We start from the raw sequence: 22443 nt of genomic DNA on the forward strand, positions 1-22443 counted from the left end.
AATTTTGGACATAACAGTGACTGTACGCGTATATTATGCAGAAATCCCGCTCCTATAATATATTTTTTTTTAAACCAATACCATTAATCGTAATGCCTCAGAAACCATTTCTTTGATTAATATGTACGTATAGAATCGGAGCATCCCTCTAAAAAATTGCCACAGGGGACACCTGACCCATCTTTGGCTAAAACATAATGATCCTTATAGTCCCCTAGAAAAGGTGTCTTATCGCGGGAATCCTGAGGGAACAGGACCGGTGCGCAGCGTGTAGCGACCCATGCCCTAGGCCTGCAAGCGGCACGGTTAGCCCTGGTGATAAAGAGGACACAGGCACGCTCTGGAGATACCCAAGAAGCTAGCAGAACTCAGGAACACTACCTGTCAGGACAGGTGATGTTCTTTGTGGGAGGCTGATCAGTTATTACCATAATGAGGTGTCCAGGTCGACGTTTTTTTTCTTATTGATGCGGATGGGCAAAGATATCTGGGCTTTGCCGGGCGGATTCGATGGTGTTATATTCCGGATGACAGCGATAACAGTTTTTCCATAGGGACTTTCTGGACATTGTGTGTACGCTGGCTCCTTAAGGCACCACCCGATAAAGAACTGAATTGTTAAATAATGGTGACCGGAAATCAGCTATTAGAATGATTGCAAGCAGTCCACGTTGTGATCCCTCTAGCTCGTACGAAGACAAACAAAAAGGTGGGAAGGCGGAAGCTATGGATACACCTGGGATCGTACCTTGCCACTAGGTCTGAAAATGAGACCATCTTAATGTATGCAGAGAGTTGTTTTTGACGAGTTGTTGTTTTCAAGGATTAATATCTTTGGCCTATATACTGATAACACCTTTTTCCAGTGTGTCCTTAATACATAACTGAATCATCCGATCGGACTACCCGGCCACGTTCGTTAAGTGAGGCTTTCAAGTCACAATTTAATTCCACGTTCCAATTGCGCACGTGACGGTTATTAGTATGGTATTAAACACGTGCTATAATTGCCACGCTAAATGAGTGAGGCAGTGGTAGTGGCGTAAATCCGTGCCGGCGAGTGGCGGGTGGGAGGGGGATAGGCTGGACACCACGTGGCACCAGGGGGCGCTGTTTAAGATGCAAATATACATGTTCATCTTATGCAAATACGCGCGCTTACAATAAAGTGGATGCATTAAAAGCTGTTGTGCTACGGTTCTCTGTTTTCAGTGCTATTTAATACATTTTGGGCTGTTGGAAACTAAATTACTAACCTAAAAATCGGCATTTCTTTTGTTTAGGGGATGATCCAATGACCCATCAACCCCTGGTCAAAAAGTGTGTTTATATAAACACTGTACCCTCATGGGGTACCGGGGAACAAATTTAAGGGCAACAATGGGCTCCGTGCGCCAACGAAAGAGGGCGCCCCTTTACATAGCAACGACGTCCCATGGGCGGGACATTTAGCTGGTTGACGCGCACCGTTCCTTGTGTGTGACACACGTGCACCAGGGGATTTGTATACACGCAGTGGTACAGCCGCGCGTCGCGGCAAAATTGCAGTCAGGCAAGATGGCGTCGGTCGGTCACCCCCAACTGTACGTTCTTTGCCGGTGAGGGGTACTTAGTGAACGGAGCGGATAGGGACAATGGTACCCTACAAGTCGGTCTTTAGAAATCTCAGTACCCTATATGTAAAATGCTATGGAGTTTGAGATTTCAATAGGAACAAAGGAGAATAAAAGATGGGAAGTCAAGTGGACAATAGTGGAACCATACCCATAACTACCCAAAAACATGTGTGTGTGGGTGTGACTACAAATTCGTATCCTTGTGGAGACACACACACAATAGGGAACAAAACATTGTAAAGGTCTCCACAGGGCAATTTCTATAGATGAATAGGTCTCCACAAGGTTTTCACGAAATAGAAATATGGGTTTTACTCAAAAACTAGGAATTTCCAAGGTTGGTTGATTTGTCGCAAATGAAAGAATTTTAGAAAAGGGATATTAAGTCCAAATTTCAGCCAAGGAAACATTCTGGTTAAAATAAGAGCATTTTGAAACTTCACTTTCAAAATTGAACACTTTACTACACGAGAACAAAGGAATGTCTCCACAAGGATACAAATTTGAGAATGGGTGCGGGTGTGTGTGCGGGGGGGGGGGGGGGTGAATTTATAATCCTCCCCATCCCTCCCCCAGGATTTGCGCCCTTGGAGGCCGGTACATAAAAGTGAGCCTATCTTTGCTGTATTTATAACAAATTTAACGATACAAATTCTAGCAGGATATCAAAAGGAAGTCTTTCCACGGGATTCGAGCCACGCACCTTCTTAAAACGAATCCTTTCGACTAACCGCCATGTAAACCACTTCAAACGGCCTCCATTGTCTGTGTTCTTTTCTACTCACCATATTAAACTCTGTCCATACTGTGTTACGTAATACATCGGCAAATTATAATATATTACGACCGGCACGCATAAGCATGGCATTTTTACATAAAAGAGTCACTTATGTTGACAGCCTCATTCATTTACGACGGTGGGTACTGAGTCGGATCGGGTGCATGAATACCCATGCTGCATGAAGTTACGCTCGTTTCAAAGGAAGCAGTTGGGTTTTCTTTTCAGTGCGGGCAGTTCATGGTAAGTGGTTTACTGTGCGCCCCTTAATAACTATAATTCAAATCATTGTTAGTTCTTAAAACACCTCTCAGAACATGTTGATATGGCATTGATTTGTTTCTCGACATTTCTGAAGGTACTTTTGTAACGGGACATAATAGGCATACAGTGATTATGTATGTAACGCAATTCCGACGCACGTTTTGGCTGTTTGTTTGTCAAGTCCATCACATCTTAGATACCTTTGTCACAGTTCGATCAAACAACTTGTCATTTGAGTTTTGATTGAATGACGTGCGACTGACGAAAAGGTGACTTGTAAAGGACATATGAGGTCTTCCTTCAACTTTGTGGCACTAACCAACCGTGAACGAAACTAGAAAAATACCTTCCTCTGGCCTCACAGGTATCCAGAACGGGTTGTGGTAGTGAATGGTGAGGTGCGTATAGGTCCCTGTCCCTACACTGTGGAACGCAAGTTCACCCCCGACGAAATAGCCACAAACATACAATTCTGTTTTTCATCTTTCCCAAATGCTATAAAATCGTTGTTTCTTTCTTCACGTCGAGCGAATTTACACGTGTATCCAACAGCCGTGCTTAGCTACACAGCAATACGAAGGACGCACTGGATATATACTCAGTATAATGGTCGACTCTTTCGTGAAGGGTCTTGCGTGCCATTAATCAATTTGTTATGTCGTGATGATTGGTTCAGAGATGGCTATCAAATTTGAGGTTGGGGTGCTATCAGAATGAATAATGAAGACAAATACAAGAGAAGGTGCTTGACAGAGTTCAAGGTATAATCAGAATCTGCTCGATTGTAATGTACCATATGGAGAAATTCACAGACACAAATGGGCAATTAGGATATATTATTTTCCAGAAGATACACGTTTCTATGAATATAAGGAGACAGCAAAATAAAGTTGAACATGTCGACAAGAATAGTAATCACCTCTTAACATGAAAGTATTTCCTCTTCTCGTTTCAATCGATTTTCAGTGCAATGCGTAATGTATTTTGTAATCAGTTTTAGTATAATCTTTAACATAATATTGTGGGCAAGTCCAACGATACAATGACATAACGCTGTTAGGGAATCGTCTCAGGTTCAAGAGACTGAAACGTAAGACAACCAGAACGTCACAAACGTCGTGACTTACTGACGTCAAAATATCAGGCAAACTCCACGACTGTTTGCTGAACTGTGTAAGATCATCAACAAATTCCGTTCTCTGCTCAATATCGTCACACACGTCAGTTGATAGCTCTATCATCAAATTATGGGTTGTTGGGGTTTAAATCCTACGTTTCTCGATATTTACAGAATAGTCACGTAACCAATCGATGCCGTAGCTTGCGTAGAGGAAATCAAAATAGCTATCTATCTCTTGTCAAGAAGAAGTTAATTATCATGCTTAGGCCTATCGGGTATTCCGGGTAATGTTTCACTAAATCCCACATTATAGACCCTTTGCGTTCAGCAGCCATCTTGGAAGTGGTTTTGGTTTTTATATTCATGAGCAATGAATGCACGAACGGTCTACTCATACGTAGCCCTTTAGAACAAATGGAAACACCCAAAGATGTCTGCAATGCTGTCTGCCATGCAAGACAATCTACCAAAATGTCCGTTCAACTAGTGTTTCTTATGGTTCGGGGTATCTCTTCGAGAATTAAATAAACGAATAAGTTTATTTGAAGCTTTAAAGTAACCATCATAGCATTCTAATAATCATCACCCCGACTCCAGAGACAGCCAGATTTCTACACTACTTTAAGTCTTCCCAAAGCCAGCGAGCAATATTGATTTCCTTTCGCCCAAGAGGAATAAATATCCTGCGGACAGGCGAAGCTTGGAGTTCAAGGAAGACAGGTCCCCACGCTGCTCGAGGTAGATAATTCGAAATTAACGGCTGTGGGGCGCGAAGGAGCGCGGGCGGTGTCACCCTGCGTCCAATGGGAGTATGGATGTGTATACCTCACTGCCTTGGACAGGCGGTTAATTGAGCCGATTTTGCCTGAAGCACACATCACGCTGCAGCCGCGCGAACCGACTGTCGAACTCGACCGGTTTCTGTAGGGTGAGCCAGGGGTGGGGTAGGAAAGACAAAAAAATCCACAGAGAATGATAGGGTGACGGGGGCAGAAATGTTTGCGCGCCGGAAACAAACAGAATTAGGTCTTTATGGGTGAGAAGTGGATAATGGGAGACGGGAGAGAGGTAATAAGCGGGGGAAATTATACTCTATTCACACACCGATCGATGAGTCTCGGCCAATTTAGTGAAACTTCAGTTTTATTTGATGAGACTTTGATGAAGAATGTCATCTGAAAGTTTATTGCAGCTTAAGTAGGTTGTATCGGGGGGGAAATACTTTAAAAACACCACACGATTTGTCACGTGATTATGTCTGAGTTACCACAAGAAAGAACTACTTATAAATTGCCTAAAATAACACGATGAAGTTTAACATCACTAATTAATGTTAAACTTCAAATTTACTCAGTTCCGACATGATTCATTTTGTAGCATCCACACAACTTGATGGAAATCAATAAGGGTCTTGTTCGTGTAGTTTAGACTCTATTATATCATTTCCTATATTTAGCTGGAGGAAGGAAAACGCCGAGGAAGATGAGGCTGGTGCCACGTTACCAAGCCAATTATTCCTGGGGAGAAAACCCGCCAGAAATGCCCTCCAGCTACGCGCCGCCGATCGTCAAGAGCTGTGTAGTCAGGCTCTTACACAGACACTTCGGCAGGTTAGAGTGTGCTATAGAGACCAATAACAAGCCGTGCGATGTAGGCCAAGTATGAAGCTGTGATTAAAACCGCATAGGGAAAATAGAACCGATTTTATGGTCTGGAAGATTTCAAGATTGTCAGTGACCGCAGATGCAGCTGGCAAGGACCTACGGTCAGAATTGGGAATATGAAATGCGTAGTCGGCAGCTCTCTGATTAGACTAGTGAAGTATCTCATTCAAAATCCTGGAAGGAAATGGATTTTGAGCAACAGGATTTCATTTGGTTCTTTTTCTTCTCCCCCAAGTCACATTCGTCGTAAAAGTAATTCAACCTAATCAAAGGTCACTAATAAGTCATGCTCAGGCTGTAGTACTGTTAGCAGTAACCTGACTATATAGACTCTGACGATTGAATTGCGACACGGTCTTGTTTGCTGCCACTAAGAAGCGACACATGGGTCAATTTAATCAAACTAGACCTTAAACGTGTTGGAGTGTCAGGCACATTAATTGCTTGCCATTTATACAGAGTAGCCTCAAAAGAATCAATATTCTTTTTTTTTAAATGATAGTTTGGACGAAATATTTGGTTTAGAAATTGACCACAGTTGTGTTATTTCTATTTGTGGTAATTGACACGAGGGAGTCCGTTAGATTTCATGTTTTTGAAGAAGTATTGTAGTATCATTGAAAAGAAAATAACACAACAAAATGAAATACGTTTCAATCATTTTCATAGGTGCTTGCGTTTTGGATATATAATAATTTGAATTGCAAAATTCAGTGAAAAAAATCTGCCACTTTTATTGTCAACATATTATTGTTTATATAACTCCAAAGTTTGGATATATAATAATTTGAATTTCAAAATTCAGTGAAAAAAAATCTGCCACTTTTATTGTCAACATATTATTGTTTATATAACTCCACATTTTTCAAACCTATCAAAATGTTTAATAACATAGGAACTCTTATTAAATAAACAACAATTCGTTGGGTGCCCGGCAGAAGGGCATTTGAGCGTTCTGACGAAAAAAATCATTTACAAGAAATGTGCATTGAAAGGTTCCCCTTTATTGTTCCCCTGCGCATATTATGAATCCAATGTTCTCCCAAGCGTAATATAAGTAGTACGAATTTGATATTTGTCACAAGTATGAATCATCAGTTTTGGATTAACTTGTATTCATAAATACCTCAGACAGTTTAGCTATTCCTATTGGTCGAGAGCCTGTCACGTGGCCGGTCTTAAAGCTATAGTCCATCATTTGTAATTAGTGCATTTTGTTCGTTTGAAGCAACAAAAGTGTTCAAAATCTAATGAAGGATACTAAGCAACTAACCTGATGAAGTTTCAGCTAAGGCCCCGTGGATTAATTCCGATTTGCGTGCGCCCCCGTGCGCCCCCGTGCGCACGCGTGCGCACGCAGGCAAGCTCGAACAAAGGAGATTTTGAACCCACTGGCCCGCATCGGCACGCATCGGCACGCATTGGCACGGACTTGCACGCAGTGGCACGCAAACGGGCTCAGTGCCAGGCGGTACAACATTACAAACAAAGCGCAGAAATGCACAATAGACATCGTCTTGGACTTTAGCCATTGTGTCCCTTAATCCGCTCATTAGTTAATTGTAAACACTTGGCAGGGCCAAGCATGACTCATCTACTCTGGTGGTACCAATAATTACACGCGTTCCAAAAAGACAGGAAATTTTAACGAAATGATAAAAGTGCCCAGGAAAGGACAGGAAATGCCCCAAACATTACCGCGTGAGCCGGTACTTTCATTTAAAACACCGTGTAGAATTAAAATCTACTTGAAAAATCGAACTGTCTTTATCATAACTTTATAAATAAAAATGGTACGGACTGGTACACTCGTACCCAGAACTAAGTGCAGACTTTTATTGAAACAGTGGTATCAAAAGAAATTATTAAAAGCTTGCCGCACCTTGCCGCAAAGAAATTTTAAGGTCGGGGTACAGAAGCGAAATGAGAGAATTTTGTAAACGGCGAGACGCAGCCAGACTGGTCTACAACCGCATGGTATTGTACGCTGATGGAAGTGGTGTCAGACTTACATGTAGTCTGGCTGGCGGTATTTAACAGTAATAACGCGTGCACGCATGTTCCGTGTTGTGTGGAGCGGGATCGGCCATTGCCAGACGTTGTCTGACACGCGGTAGTGGTTTTTATAAACAGGGATAATGCGTGGACACATACTCTTGATTTTGCCGGGCCGGCACTGGGAACGTGAATAATACTTTTTGGGGGCCGACGACGAATCATGTCTCCATGACAGTCTCACGATCTTTACGCGGTTTGCTTGTTAATTATGTAAATGTGAGTCACAGTCTTTGATTGATTGGAGTATCAACTTCATAAACATAAACACACCTGATACATGTATTTACTTTTGAAATTTGGCATCCGCGCGGCCAGGGTACCGGAATGTCGTCAGTGCAAATTTTACTTGGGGTCGGTGTAATTCAAAATTGAAAATTTGAGAGCACATAACATTTTTTTTTATGTCAATGAGAAAATGGATACAACAGTTACAATGAAACGAACAAAACATTCAACTTCAATTGTGCATGCATGGGCCTACAGCAAATAAAATACCCATCGCCATTGCAACAAAAAAATCAACTTGACTCTCAATGGGCGCGGCCCCAATTATGAGGCCTATTACTTTATCAACATATCATGACGATACGTACGTGCAGGCCTATGATTGATGTACAGCAGTGCTTATCATGACTTTTGATCGGAGGACTATAAAGTTGAATGATGAAAATGAACTTGATGATGTGTATTCTTTCTCTTTCAATAATTGGTGTTTAACTTGAATAATGGAGTGGAACTTTCTTAAAAATGCCGATTAATATAAATTAAGAATAATGACATAAATAAAGCAGTCTTTCATATTTACAGTAAGAACGTTCGGTGTCTTTCAATTAAAACCGAAGCTCTCAACGAAAAATAAAAAGAAATATAGTATGTCCGGAGCTCAATCAAACGACGCAAAAAAAGCTATGAAAATAGCCTAGCCTTACGTACGTAAAGTGTAGTACATGTACATGTAATGTCACGTATCAGAAAAGAGTAATCCAGACACCATGCATTGTGGCACTGCCATGCACCAACGTCTTTTATGTCATTGGAACTCCAGCCCTTTCATCGCAAACCTTTCATTATTTATCACAACCTCTTTGTCTGGTGCCGCCTTGGCCGGCTACCCAATTTCTTTTGTCAGCGTTAATCTAGGGATTAGTGTAGCAACCCTTGCCTGTGCTCAATAGCCCGCATAAGCACGCAATGGCACGCAGTTGCCCGCAACGGCACGCAACGGCACGCAACGGCACGCAATTGCGGGCAGACCCGTGCAGCACGGGGTAGCACGCATGAGCACGCGTGCGCACGCGTGCGCACGGGGGCGCACGCAAATCGGAATTAATCCACGGGGCCTAAGCTTCAGCTGTACATTCCGAGAAAAACAGCATTCTAAGATCTCAATTTCAAATCAAAAGTTACTGAATCATGTTTTGAATTGTTTTGAATTGCAGCTTTACGCGGCGTCGCGCACTGATCCGACGAATTATAACAACCGCGCGCGCGTGTGCGTCGTTCCAATACTTGTGCGCGCTGCGCTGAATAACAAAACGAACTACTAATTTAAATTTTCCTACGGTGCTTCTTAAGAATCACCGTTGGAAATGCCTTCTTTCGTTGATTACTTCAAAATGACAGCTTCCCAGAAAGAATAATTTCACAGGGAGTTTAGTTCCCTTACTATCTTTCAACCAAGTTTGTTTTTCAACAGTAATTACGCCAGTTACTTTTCGGATGGCTGCAAATGATGGACTATAGCTTTAAACGGATGATAAAGACATGGGCTGCATCCGAATCAGCTGTCTAGAGCTAGGTCTAGGTCTGCGCCCATTGAAAATACGCGGGGACGCGCTGGCAATAGCCGTAGCCGTAGCTCTGGAAGCCCGTTTCGGACACGGCCATGGCTAGCTGGTCTTAAACACTTTTCCAGTGTCACAATAGAATGTGGACTCCTAAAAATCCAGTGCCTCTTACCGTTTCATTGGTTGAACGTGCACAATTCTCACGTAGGCATGCGCAACACTACCGGCGAGTCAGAATTTTATAGTTCTAAATTATAAACGCAGCGCCCCAGGTGCGTTCTGCGCGACATCGCGCAGAACATGCTACGCGCGCGTCAATCTCCATAAAAGGGTTGTTTACATCTTACTCGCCAGCTGAACACTCCATTATTTTGCTAGAGGGATGTTTCAAAAAGCATGAAGTGAACTTGTTGAACAAAATCGGGATTTTTTGAACGAATTATTTGATTTTTTTTTACCGAAAAGGTATTTATGAATGGGAATAAATATGTGCTCGGTCGGTATTTATCACTCTGTTAAAGACCACTTAGAGTCTGGGTGCTGATAATTACCCTCGCCTCCGGCTCGGGTAATTATCAGCACCCAGACTCTAAGCGGTCTTAAAAAGAGTGATAAAAACCTCCGGAGCACACATTTATTCCCTTATTAATTTCTGACGAAAATGTTTAAATTTCATTCATAAATACCTAAGACCGTTTACGCATTCCTATTGGTCGAGAGCCCGTCACGTGGCCGGTCTTAAACGGATGATAAAGACATGGCTAGCTGGTCTTAAACACTTTTCCAGTGTCACATGAAATTTGGACTCCCATGAAATCCGGTGCCTTTCCGGCGACATCGCGCAGTACGCGCGACCATGGAGGCTGAATGCGGGATGCGCACGCAATTGTGGAGAGGTATTCCATATTATAGTCAGAGGGGGTGGGGGGTTCGTAAAACATGAAGTAAAATTGTTGAACAAAATGGTTAACAACGTCTAGTTTTGACTTGTTTTGATTTTTGGACCGAAAAGATTTGTTTTTTTGACCAAAAAGGTATTTATGATGGGAATAAATATGTGTTCCGTCGGTATTAAACACTCTGTTTAAAACCGGTGTGAGTCTGGATGGGTGATAATTACCCTCGCCTCCGGCTCGGGTAATTATCAGCACCCAGACTCTAAGCAGTCTTAAACATTTGCTCGTACCCTTCGCCCTGCAAACAGGACGCTGGTCAGGGCTGACGTCATTTGAGCTCTCATTGGATAGATTTGCGTGACCTGTGACGTAGAACGCGTCACACAAACTAGCTTCCGGTGCCCATCATGCGTAGCGCGCGCTAGCTTCATGCGAAGGTCAATCTGTACTTCCTTCACAAGATTCTGTGAAGCTCATCAGCCCTTACCAGCGCCCTGTTTGCAGGGCGGGGGTAGGAGCGAATCTTTAAAAGAGTGATTAAAACCTCTCGAGCACACTTATTAAAATAGAGGCAGTTTTCTGCACATGCCCTTGTGCTGGGAACATTTTGGTGATTACGCGTTCGCGCAAGGGCATACGCGCATATGCCCTTCTTCCGGCCGGGCACACAACGAATTTGAGTTTTGAATTGGCTTTTTATCTCCCATTACAAACAAGTTATGATATTTCCCCGGAATACCGCACGATGACCGGGCCCACGTACCGCGATGCGACCAGACAATGCCAGACGGCTCGCCGTGAGACACGGGCATAATACAGTTCAAATTCCGCTTCGCACAACGCGGCAACACAGAACATGCGTAGGCCTACACGTAATCGTTGTTTCCACGTTTCAGGCTAAGAGGAGTGATTCGACTAAGTCTGGCCATGGAACGATACCAGCCGTGCATAATATACATACGGTACCAGACTATCACAGTCTGGTTGCCGCCACGCAAGAAAACGGCTACAACGTGAGGAATGACATCGGCCATTCTGTTTACCCTATCGATTCTTTACCAAAGGACTTTTGCAACTTTTCAAATGTCATTCTTAAACAAAAAAGTCCAAATGCTCTATTTATGACAGTTTCAGATGGTGTCAAACAGTCTGAACACAAGAAATGTAATATTTTATGCGAGAGAAGTCGGAAGAAATTACCTGTTTTCCCCCTACTTTTGCCAAATTCCCTAGCGATTTCTCTATCAATAGTTAAGCATAGAATTTGGTATCGTGTGAAAGCTGGGACTTTTTCTATAGCAAAAATTCATTATGCCGGTTAGTAGTTGAAAGGGCAGGAATACCAAACAGTAATTTGCAGTACCGAAAGATCGACGTCATTCTCCAAGATGGCGACACCCATCAGCAAATGCGCTCCGAAGTTTTGCCAAATTGAACGCTACAATTGACGTATTTAACCATCTTTTTGGTTATTACTTAAAAAGTATTTGAAAAGTACGTCCTTTATTATTAGGGGAACAATGATTTTACTTTTGGATTTGAATGATTGCATCTGTTCCTAACAAAGTAAAACTTGCACCCATATTTTTACACACTTGCAGATACAAATAACGATTTCGAAACAGCGATTTCGCTGGACTCCCTATTACTACAGTGTAGCTCGACTTGCTCAAACAGTCAACAGCCGTCGATTCGCATATCTTAAAGGTGAACCCAGCCTCGTTTTTCCACCATGCCAAACCGCGAACAGATAAACATCATAAGGGGGTATAATGACAGATGCTGAATACGATTATACGGACCAAAGCATTCGGTTCACGGTGACCGAAAACTGAATAACCCGACAAACAAAATCAACAACATTATAAAGACAATAAGGTAAGAGACCTTTTTCGTCGATGTATTTGACATAGTGAATTGATGGTTCAATTTGTAAGAATCTCCTCACAGCAGACTCATTCGTCAATTGCAAATGATTTTTTGTTGGACTGATACGGCTCTCTTTAAACATTTACCTTAATTTTTTTTATATGAACGACTAGAAAATTACCGTTTCTTTTTTACATCTGAAGTCATATTTTTTTTTTTTACTTGAGTTGACATATTTAAGTACATTTTCCAAAGTTGGCTAGGACTTGACAGTTTTAAAATCTGAATAAGATGCCGAGCTACAATCTGTTCTAGCTACTGGTCGGGTTGATAATTATTAACCGCCTCCAAAACGAGCAAAATTCAGCATTGGCATTCATTAAATCTTTGTGCACGCAATTTAATATTGCATGTTGAATATTTACCATCTTGATTTTATGTTTAAAAAACATCGTTCTGAAAAGCAACCTCTATCTGCCTGGTCAATAGCAGAAAGAAAGAGAGAGCAATCCATCCCACTTGAAGCGACTCGGGTCAATGGCCGAGAACTCAGTCGAATAAAACATGATGGGTTTGCTTGACTTTCGTGGCTTTGAGTTTGTCTGCCATGGAAGAGCACTTATGGCATCTATGCTGTTGTCAATCATGCTAATGTCGTATGCTGGATGTGGTCAGACAAACCAAAGCACTTTTGGCGTCACAGTCGCTGTACAAAGTTTGCAAAAATGCACATTAAAGTTTACAACGAGTAAAATGTAAATATCATGCACGAAGTATTGGAAAACCTTGTTTTGTGACGATATTATACGTCATCAACGAGTAGGTTGGAAAAAAAGAAAGTAGAAACAAATTTGATTGTAAACGAACATTTTAAAGGATCAATGCAAACACTTTCCTGTCGGCCAATCAGAACTGCTCGAGGCAAATTTCTTGGAAGGGCAAGGGCATTTAGTTTTAGCCTTTTCAATTTGAACTAAAAATAACAACGTTTGAGAACCCTCTCGAAGGCTGCTCTTTCTCTCACAATTAAGACGGGAAAGGGATATAAAAATACAGAAAATATCACTCGTCTTGTTAACAGCTCTCCAAGGTTATTAGAAGTCAACGGCCACTTCTTGTTTTTCTCGCTCTTCCGTTTCTCAATGGCAGCCATTTGAAAGGACAAACAACGGGCACTATAATACGGGTCGATCACCTACCTTATACTGCATATAGACGGTGCGCGTAACACTTTGCTCCCCCACTCCTCGTCCAGCCGTGAGGTATTTACCATGCCAGTGCACACTATCTACGAGTTCCGCACGGACACTCCTCTGCTGCAAAGGTACTCCATTTACAGGTCTTATCTTGGGGCTTTTTCAATACTCCAGCAAACGAGTTGAGTGATATCCCTACGATACCATGTGTACCACGCCAGAGCAGGGATGGAGGAGCGACTGGCGCCGGCGCGTTCGGGCGCTAAGAGCAAAACACAAGATATCATCGCGGTGTTTGCACAAAATCGCACCGTTGTTGACCCATTTTGCATTAGTACTACTTCGCACGCAGTAAGCGCATGATCTAAAGCGGAACTGCGAACGGGATCAAGCCCGAACATCCGGTGAAGAATTATTTGAACAATTAAATAGATGGAAATGCCTGGAATGATTGAATTTGAAGGTGGTTGAAGAGTTAGAGGATTCATAGAGATGAACAGAAGCAGAGATTTTTTAAAAACAAATTATAATAGATGTCACACACAACGTACCATATCATTTCCAAACTTAAAGGACATTAGAAAACACACAACAGTAAAAACAGTACTGGAGATTTAGCAAAATCATGTTAACGTGTGCATTTAGACTATAATAGATAGAAGTGCTTATTGACAATTCTACACGCACCAAAAGGAATTCTCAGCAACAATCATACCAAATAGTTTTATTTTAACTCTTGCAATTGGCTATTGGCAATAATAACCAATATCATGGGTGTTTCAAACGTAGAGTAGACTTACCATTATCGTTGAGACAGCGCTCGTTGTCAGTTCAATTATTGTTTAATATTAGTTCTAACTTTATACTTTTAGACTAACAGGTAGCAACCAGGTGATGATATATAACTGCAGACATGCGCGATAGCGGACTACAAGGCCTACTTGACATTTTAATGTCAGTGGATGATACAACGCTTATTTGGGAAGACAGAATGCTCTAAAATGCCATGTGGGCACTTGTGGGAAAAAAGAACAGTTTTACTCAAAAGGTCACTGAATTTTCACAAAGCGATTGAGCAGAAAATTGCAAGTTGTAGAAGAAAAAGTAATGCACACTTGAGGCTTGTCAAGCACGGCGACCAAATAGCGAACTGGAAGATCTCATTCTGAGCGATTGTCTAAACCATGGTCGCCAAAGTGATGAAAACACTTGACGTACACTCGCAGCCGGGGTTTCAATTTCGAATTAATTGCAATGCTTTCGCGGGGTGCTACATCAAGTGGATTTCGAACCAAAAATGCAGGACATTACATGGAGAAAATGAATCCAAAATGAAGTGGCGACTCGTGATTGTATCGCTTACAAAGTGAAAGTTGTAAAGAGAATATTTTTTTCTTTCTTCGTTTTTTTCTTTGCATTCGACAAAACGAGCAATGACCTTTCAGTGCCATTTTAAATTAAAGTTTGAGTGTATCGTAAGATTAACGTGATCTGTATACGACAAATTGAACTGAGTTCTTGCCTGGCCTGAAACTGAAATTGTGGTCTAGAACATTCAAGGTTCTTTCACTGCGTCAGGAAGTGTTGAAAAAAATCCAATAGATTAACACGGCAGGCCAACATAATATATATATGTTAAAATAATCAAATCATTAAGTTTTGGGTAGGATCATGCGAAACAACCTTGGATTTTTCTCAAAACTTTTTCCGGTATACGATGTTGACGGGATTGCATGATGGGAATAATTCTAGGAAGAAAGGTTGGATAACAATAATATGAATACTATAGCACTAGCCTGAATTGTACTGTTTGACGATAAAATAAATCCCCTCTCATCTGGCACTCTTCGTAAATACGCAATATGTTTTGGACATCCATATGACGCGACTTTAAGCGGAAGTTTCAAGGAATTTAACAAGTACTCGAAATAATCACTTAAGCTGTCTTTCCCTCTCACGGTCCGTGAAACCTGACCATCTCAATCACAAATACACCGTGAATTCATCCAGCTGAAATCGGATATATCGGCTGAAGAAGGCGAAGGCCAAAAGGAATCGAAGGAATCGACTCTGGTTTAATTAAGCAGAACGTTGGAGGGTATAGTTGTCGGGTATCGCCGTTTAGCAGGAATTTGTGCATGGGACACTTCCAAACTCTCTAGCTCAAGGCAATACTGACACCGCTGCTGCTGATAGATATATCGTCTTATTATCGTCTTTGAAATATTGGAAGGGGAATATTTATTCTTATGCATGGTTAATGGTCTTCAATTCATCCGCACAAAAACTGATCCCGGTTGAATACTTACCCTTCATGGTAAATTTCCTCAACTAAAAAGGCGAATTCTTCCGGCACTCGAGTCGGATATGGATTGTGCCCGGAGCCAACCTTAGTTTATTACTGAACTCTAAAATAGTACAGGGATTTGTTGTGATGCATTGATGCCTTTAATTATCAGAGGGGCGACGCCATTATATACCCGTGTCTATCAATTTGTATATAATTAATATTCACATACTTGTTGGAAAACGAACATTAATGATCAATATCTACACTTACATCAGTCACAAATCATAATTTCAAAATAAGTTTTAGAAAACGAAATCATCTACGAATCGCCGGAGGAGACCGCTGTGCGTGTAAAATTAACATTACACAAAATTCTAAAACAAAACTGACGTTGTTAACTTGCTTTCTCGTGCTATTTGAGAAAAATTGATATTTTACGTGCGATTTTTCTAGCAATACAAACGTTATTAACTTTTAAAGCTATAGTCCATCATTTGCAGCCATCCGAAAAGTAACTGGCGTAATTATTGTTGAAAAACATACTTGGTTGAAAGATAGTAAGTGGACTAAACTCCCTGTGAAAATGTTCTTTCTGGCAAGCTGTCATTTTGAAGTAATCAACGAAAGAAGGCCTTACCAACAGTTCGTCTTAAGACGCACCGTAGGAACATTTAAATTAGCGGGGGGGGGGGGGGGGGGGGGGCATGACCCACGTTGCCCCCGGGATCCGCCGTTGTTTGCGGCCCGTGTATAATTTAGGCGTATCTTTTTTGTGTGCGTTAGGCCCTATATATGGTCGCTAAAGCAACCATGAAATTTTCAGAGGGTTAAAAACGTCGGAGAAAAATGAAGAAAAAATGTAGCTTTTAAAAGAAAAAAGTTAGAGAAACGTTGAACTGTTTTTACATTATTATGTTATTTCTATCTTTAGACTTTGGTATGATTGTGATTTGGTTACAAGAGTGTAACAGACGGGACTTGATTTTTGGTGGGTGGCTAGGCCTATAATAATTATAAGCATTTTCTATTTCCTCCGATCTGCGTTGAGCAAAATTGACAGCTCAGCACCGACGCCGTGCGTGTACGTGTATGAAATTGGCATGAAGATAAGTCTCATCACTTTTTGTCAAGCCGCCTATCAGACAGGCTGCGTGCCGCGCCATAAACAATCATGGCACCTTAGTGGTATCCCTGTGGGTAGTTCATCACCTGAGCTGTAGAGAAAATCTTCCCCTTTGGCCATCCGAGCCGGCCAACCAGACAACTTCGCTGAACAATAATTTGCCTCCTTGCAACGACGCTGATGGCCGTCTCATCAGTAAGCATTTTTGGGATTTGTTTCCTCATAACCACTTAGGCTTCAGTACTTCTACCCATCTGAGGTTGAATTGTAACGATGACTAATAATGACACGATGCAGTGTAAAGCCTAGGTCCCTGGGGATAACAAACAACTTCAACATGCAAATTGTTTAGAAATTGATAGGCTTAATGGAGATTGGCAGGCTCCTATCCTAGAGACGAAGGGGTACATGCGCACAGAGAATCACGTACCGCCGACAACGCCAGCAGCAGTGATTTCTTGTCAGATGGGGGTTGGGTGGGTGGGGGGGGGGGGGGACGGACAGCTTTGAAAAGCCAGGGAAGGGGGGGGGGTGACATAGGCTACTGACTGAACTTCATGCAATTTTGTGTTGGAATAAAATATTTGCAGAAACTTTTACATTCATGTAATCAAGGATCTTGTTCAACCCATCCGTTCAAAAGAGCCATATTTGTTCACGCCTTGGTGCTTTGGAAATTAATTAAAGCATAGTAATAGTATCTTGTCCCATTTTTAGCTGAACAATTACATTAAAAATACCTCACGAGGCCTAATGAGCTGACTTCTAACCGGTTTAATGACCACAACGTACTCGTCCTATTATCCTTTTTTCGGAAAAAAGTTTCAGACACTAACCAAGAAACCAGAAGGCGACATTTTCAAAAACAAACTTCCAGATCAATAGTCCAGTGTCGTGATGAGTACTAAATAAATGCATGCATTCCTAGCAAGGAAACAAGCGCCACATAACGACACAGATTATAGCGCCCTCCTTTGTCGGACTATTCATCAACAATCTTGGGAGTGTAATGGCGGCGAGTTCGGAGCAGAAAGTTTTGAGTTACCATGATACTCTGCTGAGAAATAGCGATTTACAATTGCTTGATGGACCACGGTGGCTTAACGACAAACTGATCAGCTTTGCTTTCGAGTAAGTATCTTTTGAAAAGGTATCACTGCCTGCACACGGTCTGAAAGTAACTTCCGTCGTGATTGATATTCTGATTCTTCACCATGTGTTCACATGCTTCACCAGTTACGTGAAAAGTTAATTTTGTCAAAACAATCTATACTAGTAATCAACCTCGTCCCCAGTGCTTACTTTATTTCCAACCTCGTTTCCAATAGTAAGCCCTGGATAGAAAACTTTCTTCTTGTATCCTGATTCGATACTGCAATTGGCCAGAAATGGATTTATATCGTGTACGTCTTTGTGTTGTTAATATTTACAACGTGCAGTAGGATGGGTTGCCCTATTATCGCGGTATTTATCACGTTTCTCATTCGGAAGAGTGATTGCTCACTAACCTTCCCGAATTGTCCTGTCTCTTAGGTTGTATAACTCTTCCTTTTTAAATTAATATAAAAAAATCCTACGGTGGTGTGGTTTATTCCGTGTACGATGCCTGTGAAAATAGGCATGCGAGGAGTGTGCGAACGGAGGTGGACTCTCTATTATCGCGGTATGTGGGAAGTGGTGTTTATAACGATCCAAACTTTTTTATTCATATTAATGTTTGACCAAAACATCCCCTGATTAAAGTCAGATATTTTCCCTGTAATGTTCAAGTTGATTAAAGACTATATTTCTACAGGATGATTTCTTAAGACCCTGCCCTTCCCCCGTAAGAAGAACGCAAATCCCTGAGGCAAGTCTACTGATCGGCGATTGAGGGCACCATTCACTTTACACTGTGTGCCGCTTTATTTCCGCTAACGCGCGGTGCTTATTTTGATCCCGTAAATGTTGTTACGAATACGATTGCGCGCTGCAAATATCGTCGTTCGACTTCATTTTACATTTGCAGCTGAAGAATGGGAACCTGACAATGGAACTTTCATGGACAGAGCACAATTAAAGATTAATGTTAAAATATAAACGGCACCTTTTAGCAGACACGGTGAGGGAAAATTTTGCAAGTTTTGGAAAAAGGTAATATTTATTAAAATCGTTAAATGTCCTGAAAGACACAACATTTTTTAATCGTCCTTTTAATACAACTCAGTAGAAAATCCTTGATGACTGGTGAACTGGATAAAAATCGCCACTTGGAGGAGTTTTGGCAATGCAAAAAGAGCAGTTTCCCATGCCGCGATAATAGGGATGCCGCGATAATAGGGAGTCCAGCTATACGTGTTTTCGCGATCATCCGCCCACGCCTTCTCGAAAATATTTATTTCCTTTCCAATTTGTTAATTTTGATTGACATATGCTACTGCATGTTGTCTCGTTAAGATCGTAACAGTTTAATTAAAATAAAATAGTGCTTTCATAACTCACGCCATGCACGCGCTGCGACAAATTGATTCTGGTTTTACCCCAGACACCGCATACATAAACAAACGCAAATGTAACGCACAGGCAGACACCAGACTATTCCTCATTTGAATACGTGTTCAAAAATCTTGCACATATGCAAATGATCAAATACCAGGGTGAGAGAGCAGCTAGTGGTGGGTGCGTACTGCTCGACACCCTGGGGACGAGGTTGATACTAGTATAGCCTAGGCTGAGTATAGGCTAAATCTGTAGACTATTTTTGTGTGACTTATCTAATATTGCCCCCCCCCCAAACAAAACATGTTTAGCGTCGTGCCTTTTTGAAAGAAAGGAAAGAGGAGGCCCTTTTTGGCATGTTTGGCATTTGAGCCAATAACAATAACATTACAGTACCCCATCATGAATATTTAATTTTTCATGAATATGCATTTTTGTAATTAAATGTATCATGAATACTTCAACACATGCTGAATTAATGATCATATATTCTCTAGTTTTAGTTCAATCCGTCATTTCATTGTGTATTTTTCATGCATTCAAAGCATTTTAATAAAAAAATGCAGATGTTATTAAGAACATTTATACCTACATATTTCCTGAAAATTGCTTTTCTTGCACTTTCTGACAAAAAGTCAAATGAAGTTTCCAACCAATAAATTCCCAATAAATTCCCTTAAAAATGTCTCTTTCTTTCACAGATATTTTGAGTATGACAAGTTCAAGGACCTTGCTGGCAAAGTGGCATTTGTCAGTCCGGAAGTGACACAGTGTATCAAGCTTAGCCGTGGTGAGATTGAATTCTAACAAGTAACATCACAATTCAACAAAGATTGTCAATTTTGAAGTTCTAACACTACATTTCAACAAAGATTGAAAATTCTTTGATTTGTCATATTCTGTAAATTAAATGATATTGTTAAAGCTTGCATAGGGAATCATCCTGTGCATACATTTGTAAATCTTAATATTTTGTTTAAAGCCTATGATGAGACCATTTGCATGTATTTTATGTAAACTTTCTTAAAAAAAAAACCAGTTGATCGTCCGGGTTTTTTCAAAAGCATGAAAAGGAAGAAATCTTAATATTTTGTTTAAAGCCTATGATGAGACCATTTGCATGAATTTTATGTAAACTTTCTTTTAAAAAAAAATAGTTGATCGTCCGGGTTTTTTCAAAAGGAAGAGGATGTGTGCCTTTGTATTTTTATGCCCCGCGGCGAAGCCGAAGGGGCACACTGTTTCCGCCTTGTCCTTCCGTGGGTGGGTGGGTGGGTGTGTAGGTGGGTGGGTGTGTGTGTGTGTCCGGACAAATCTTGTCAGCGCGATAACTTGAGAAATACTTAACATATGAACTTCAAATTTGGTTTGTGTATTGTTCTTGGTAATCCTAAGAAGCCTTTTGCATTTGGGGCCGAAAGGTCAAGGGTCAAGGTCACAGTGACTAAAACAACAGAAATTTTGTCAGCGAGATAACTTGAGAAATACTTTACATATGAACTTCAAATTTGGTTTGTGGATTGTCCTTGGCAATCCTAAGAAGCCTTTTGCATTTGGTGCCAAAAGGTAAAGGTTCAAGGTCACAGTGGCTAAAACAAAAGAAATTTTGTCATTGTGATAACTTGAGATATACTTTACATATGAACTTCAAATTTGGTTTGTGGATTGTCCTTGGCAATCCTAAGAAGCCCATTGCATTTGGGGCCAAAAGGTCAAGGGTCAAGGTCACAGTGGCTGAAACAATAGAAATTTTGTCAGCGCGATAACTTGAGAAATACTTTACATATGAACTTCAAATTTGGTTTGTGGATTGTCCTTGGCAATCCTAAGAAGCCTTTTGCATTTGGGGCAAAAGGTCAAGGGCAAGGTCACAGTGGCTAAAACAATAGAAATGTTGTCAGCGCGATAACTTGAGAAATACTTTAGTCTTTACATATGAACTTCAAATTTGGTTTGTGGATTGTCCTTGGCAATCCTAAGAAGCCTTTTGCATTTGGGGCAAAAGGTCAAGGGCAAGGTCACAGTGGCTAAAACAAAAGAAATTTTGTCATTGTGATAACTTGAGATATACTTTACATATATGAACTTCAAATTTGGTTTGTGGATTGTCCTTGGCAATCCTAAGAAGCATATTGCATTTGGGGCCAAAAGGTCAAGGGTCAAGGTCACAGTGGCTAAAACAAAAGAAATTTTGTCTGCGCAATAACTTGAGAAATACTTTACATGTGAACTTCAAATTTGGTTTGTGAATCATTCTTGGTAATCCAAATAGGCCTATCGCATTGGGGATCGAAAGGTCAAGGGTCAAGGTCACAGTGGCTAAAACAATAGAAATCTTGTATTTATTCTAAGATCATAGGGATTAGGGATTAATTCATATAAAACCTACAGAAGACACTAATGCTGTCAATGAACGTTCCATGTGACCAAGATACATGTAAGTTGATGTTAAAAGAGTGGTGTTTTGTCATGGGAACAGTCACGGTTGCGGGGCATTTGTGTTTGTAAACACACCTGACTTGTTTTATATATTTTTCTTTCAAAATAGCCGCCAAGTATTTGAGTTCAAAATGGCCACCAAGTTTGGTTTTAAACGACTGCCAGCTTTTAATTAGTATCGTTTCGGTTTTGCGGTAACACCATGTGGTAATAACTACTGCTTAGAAGATATTAGTTCTGAGAAGAACTTGTCCTGCTTATTATCAACTTGCTAAGTAGTTTTTTTGTTCTGTTTAGAACAGTCCTGCTGTAAGTTCTAAAAGAACTTGTCTTTGGTCTCAACGTTTCGACTAGCCTGCTCTAGTCATCGTCAGTCTCGATGACTAGAGCAGGCTAGTCGAAACGTTGAGACCAAAGACAAGTTCTTTTAGAACTTACAGCAGGACTGTTCTAAACAGAACAAAAAAACTACTTAGCAAGTTGATAATAAGCAGGACAAGTTCTTCTCAGAACTAATATCTTCTAAGCAGTAGTTATTACCACATGGTGTTACCGCAAAACCGAAACGATACCGATACCCCACCATGTAAAGCCTCAAATCTTATAGCTTTTAATTAGCTTTCCTAATTGTTCTATGTATTTTATTATAAAGCAGAATTCAAGATAAAGTCAGCTTTTAGAGGTGAGAAAGAAATAAACAAATAAGGATGCTGCTTCAAAAAAGGATGCAGGCGGGGATGATCAGATGTTCTTTTTACCTCGCCTAATAACGAAAATACATGTATACGCACGTGCAAGGATACATGTAGCCATCATTTTTTTGCTCAAGACCTTATATCATCACTATGGCCTCCGTGCGCCAACA

General features: G+C 41.0%; 1 protein-coding gene across 1 annotated transcript in view; it reads left to right on the forward strand.

Moving 5' to 3' along the window:
• Window positions 1-17651: 17651 nt before the first annotated feature.
• LOC119738075 (sentrin-specific protease 8-like) overlaps window positions 17652-22443 on the forward strand; it is a 28088-nt gene continuing 23296 nt past the window's right edge. The window contains exons 1-2 of the mRNA XM_038212802.1: window positions 17652-17792; window positions 19841-19929. Of these exons, the coding sequence (XP_038068730.1) occupies window positions 17671-17792; window positions 19841-19929 (211 nt within the window). The 5' untranslated portion in view covers window positions 17652-17670. The remainder of the gene's footprint in view (window positions 17793-19840; window positions 19930-22443) is intronic.

This window comes from Patiria miniata, unplaced genomic scaffold, assembly GCF_015706575.1.
Source record: "Patiria miniata isolate m_02_andy unplaced genomic scaffold, ASM1570657v1 HiC_scaffold_3, whole genome shotgun sequence".
In the NCBI taxonomy this organism is placed as follows: Eukaryota; Metazoa; Echinodermata; class Asteroidea; order Valvatida; family Asterinidae; genus Patiria; species Patiria miniata.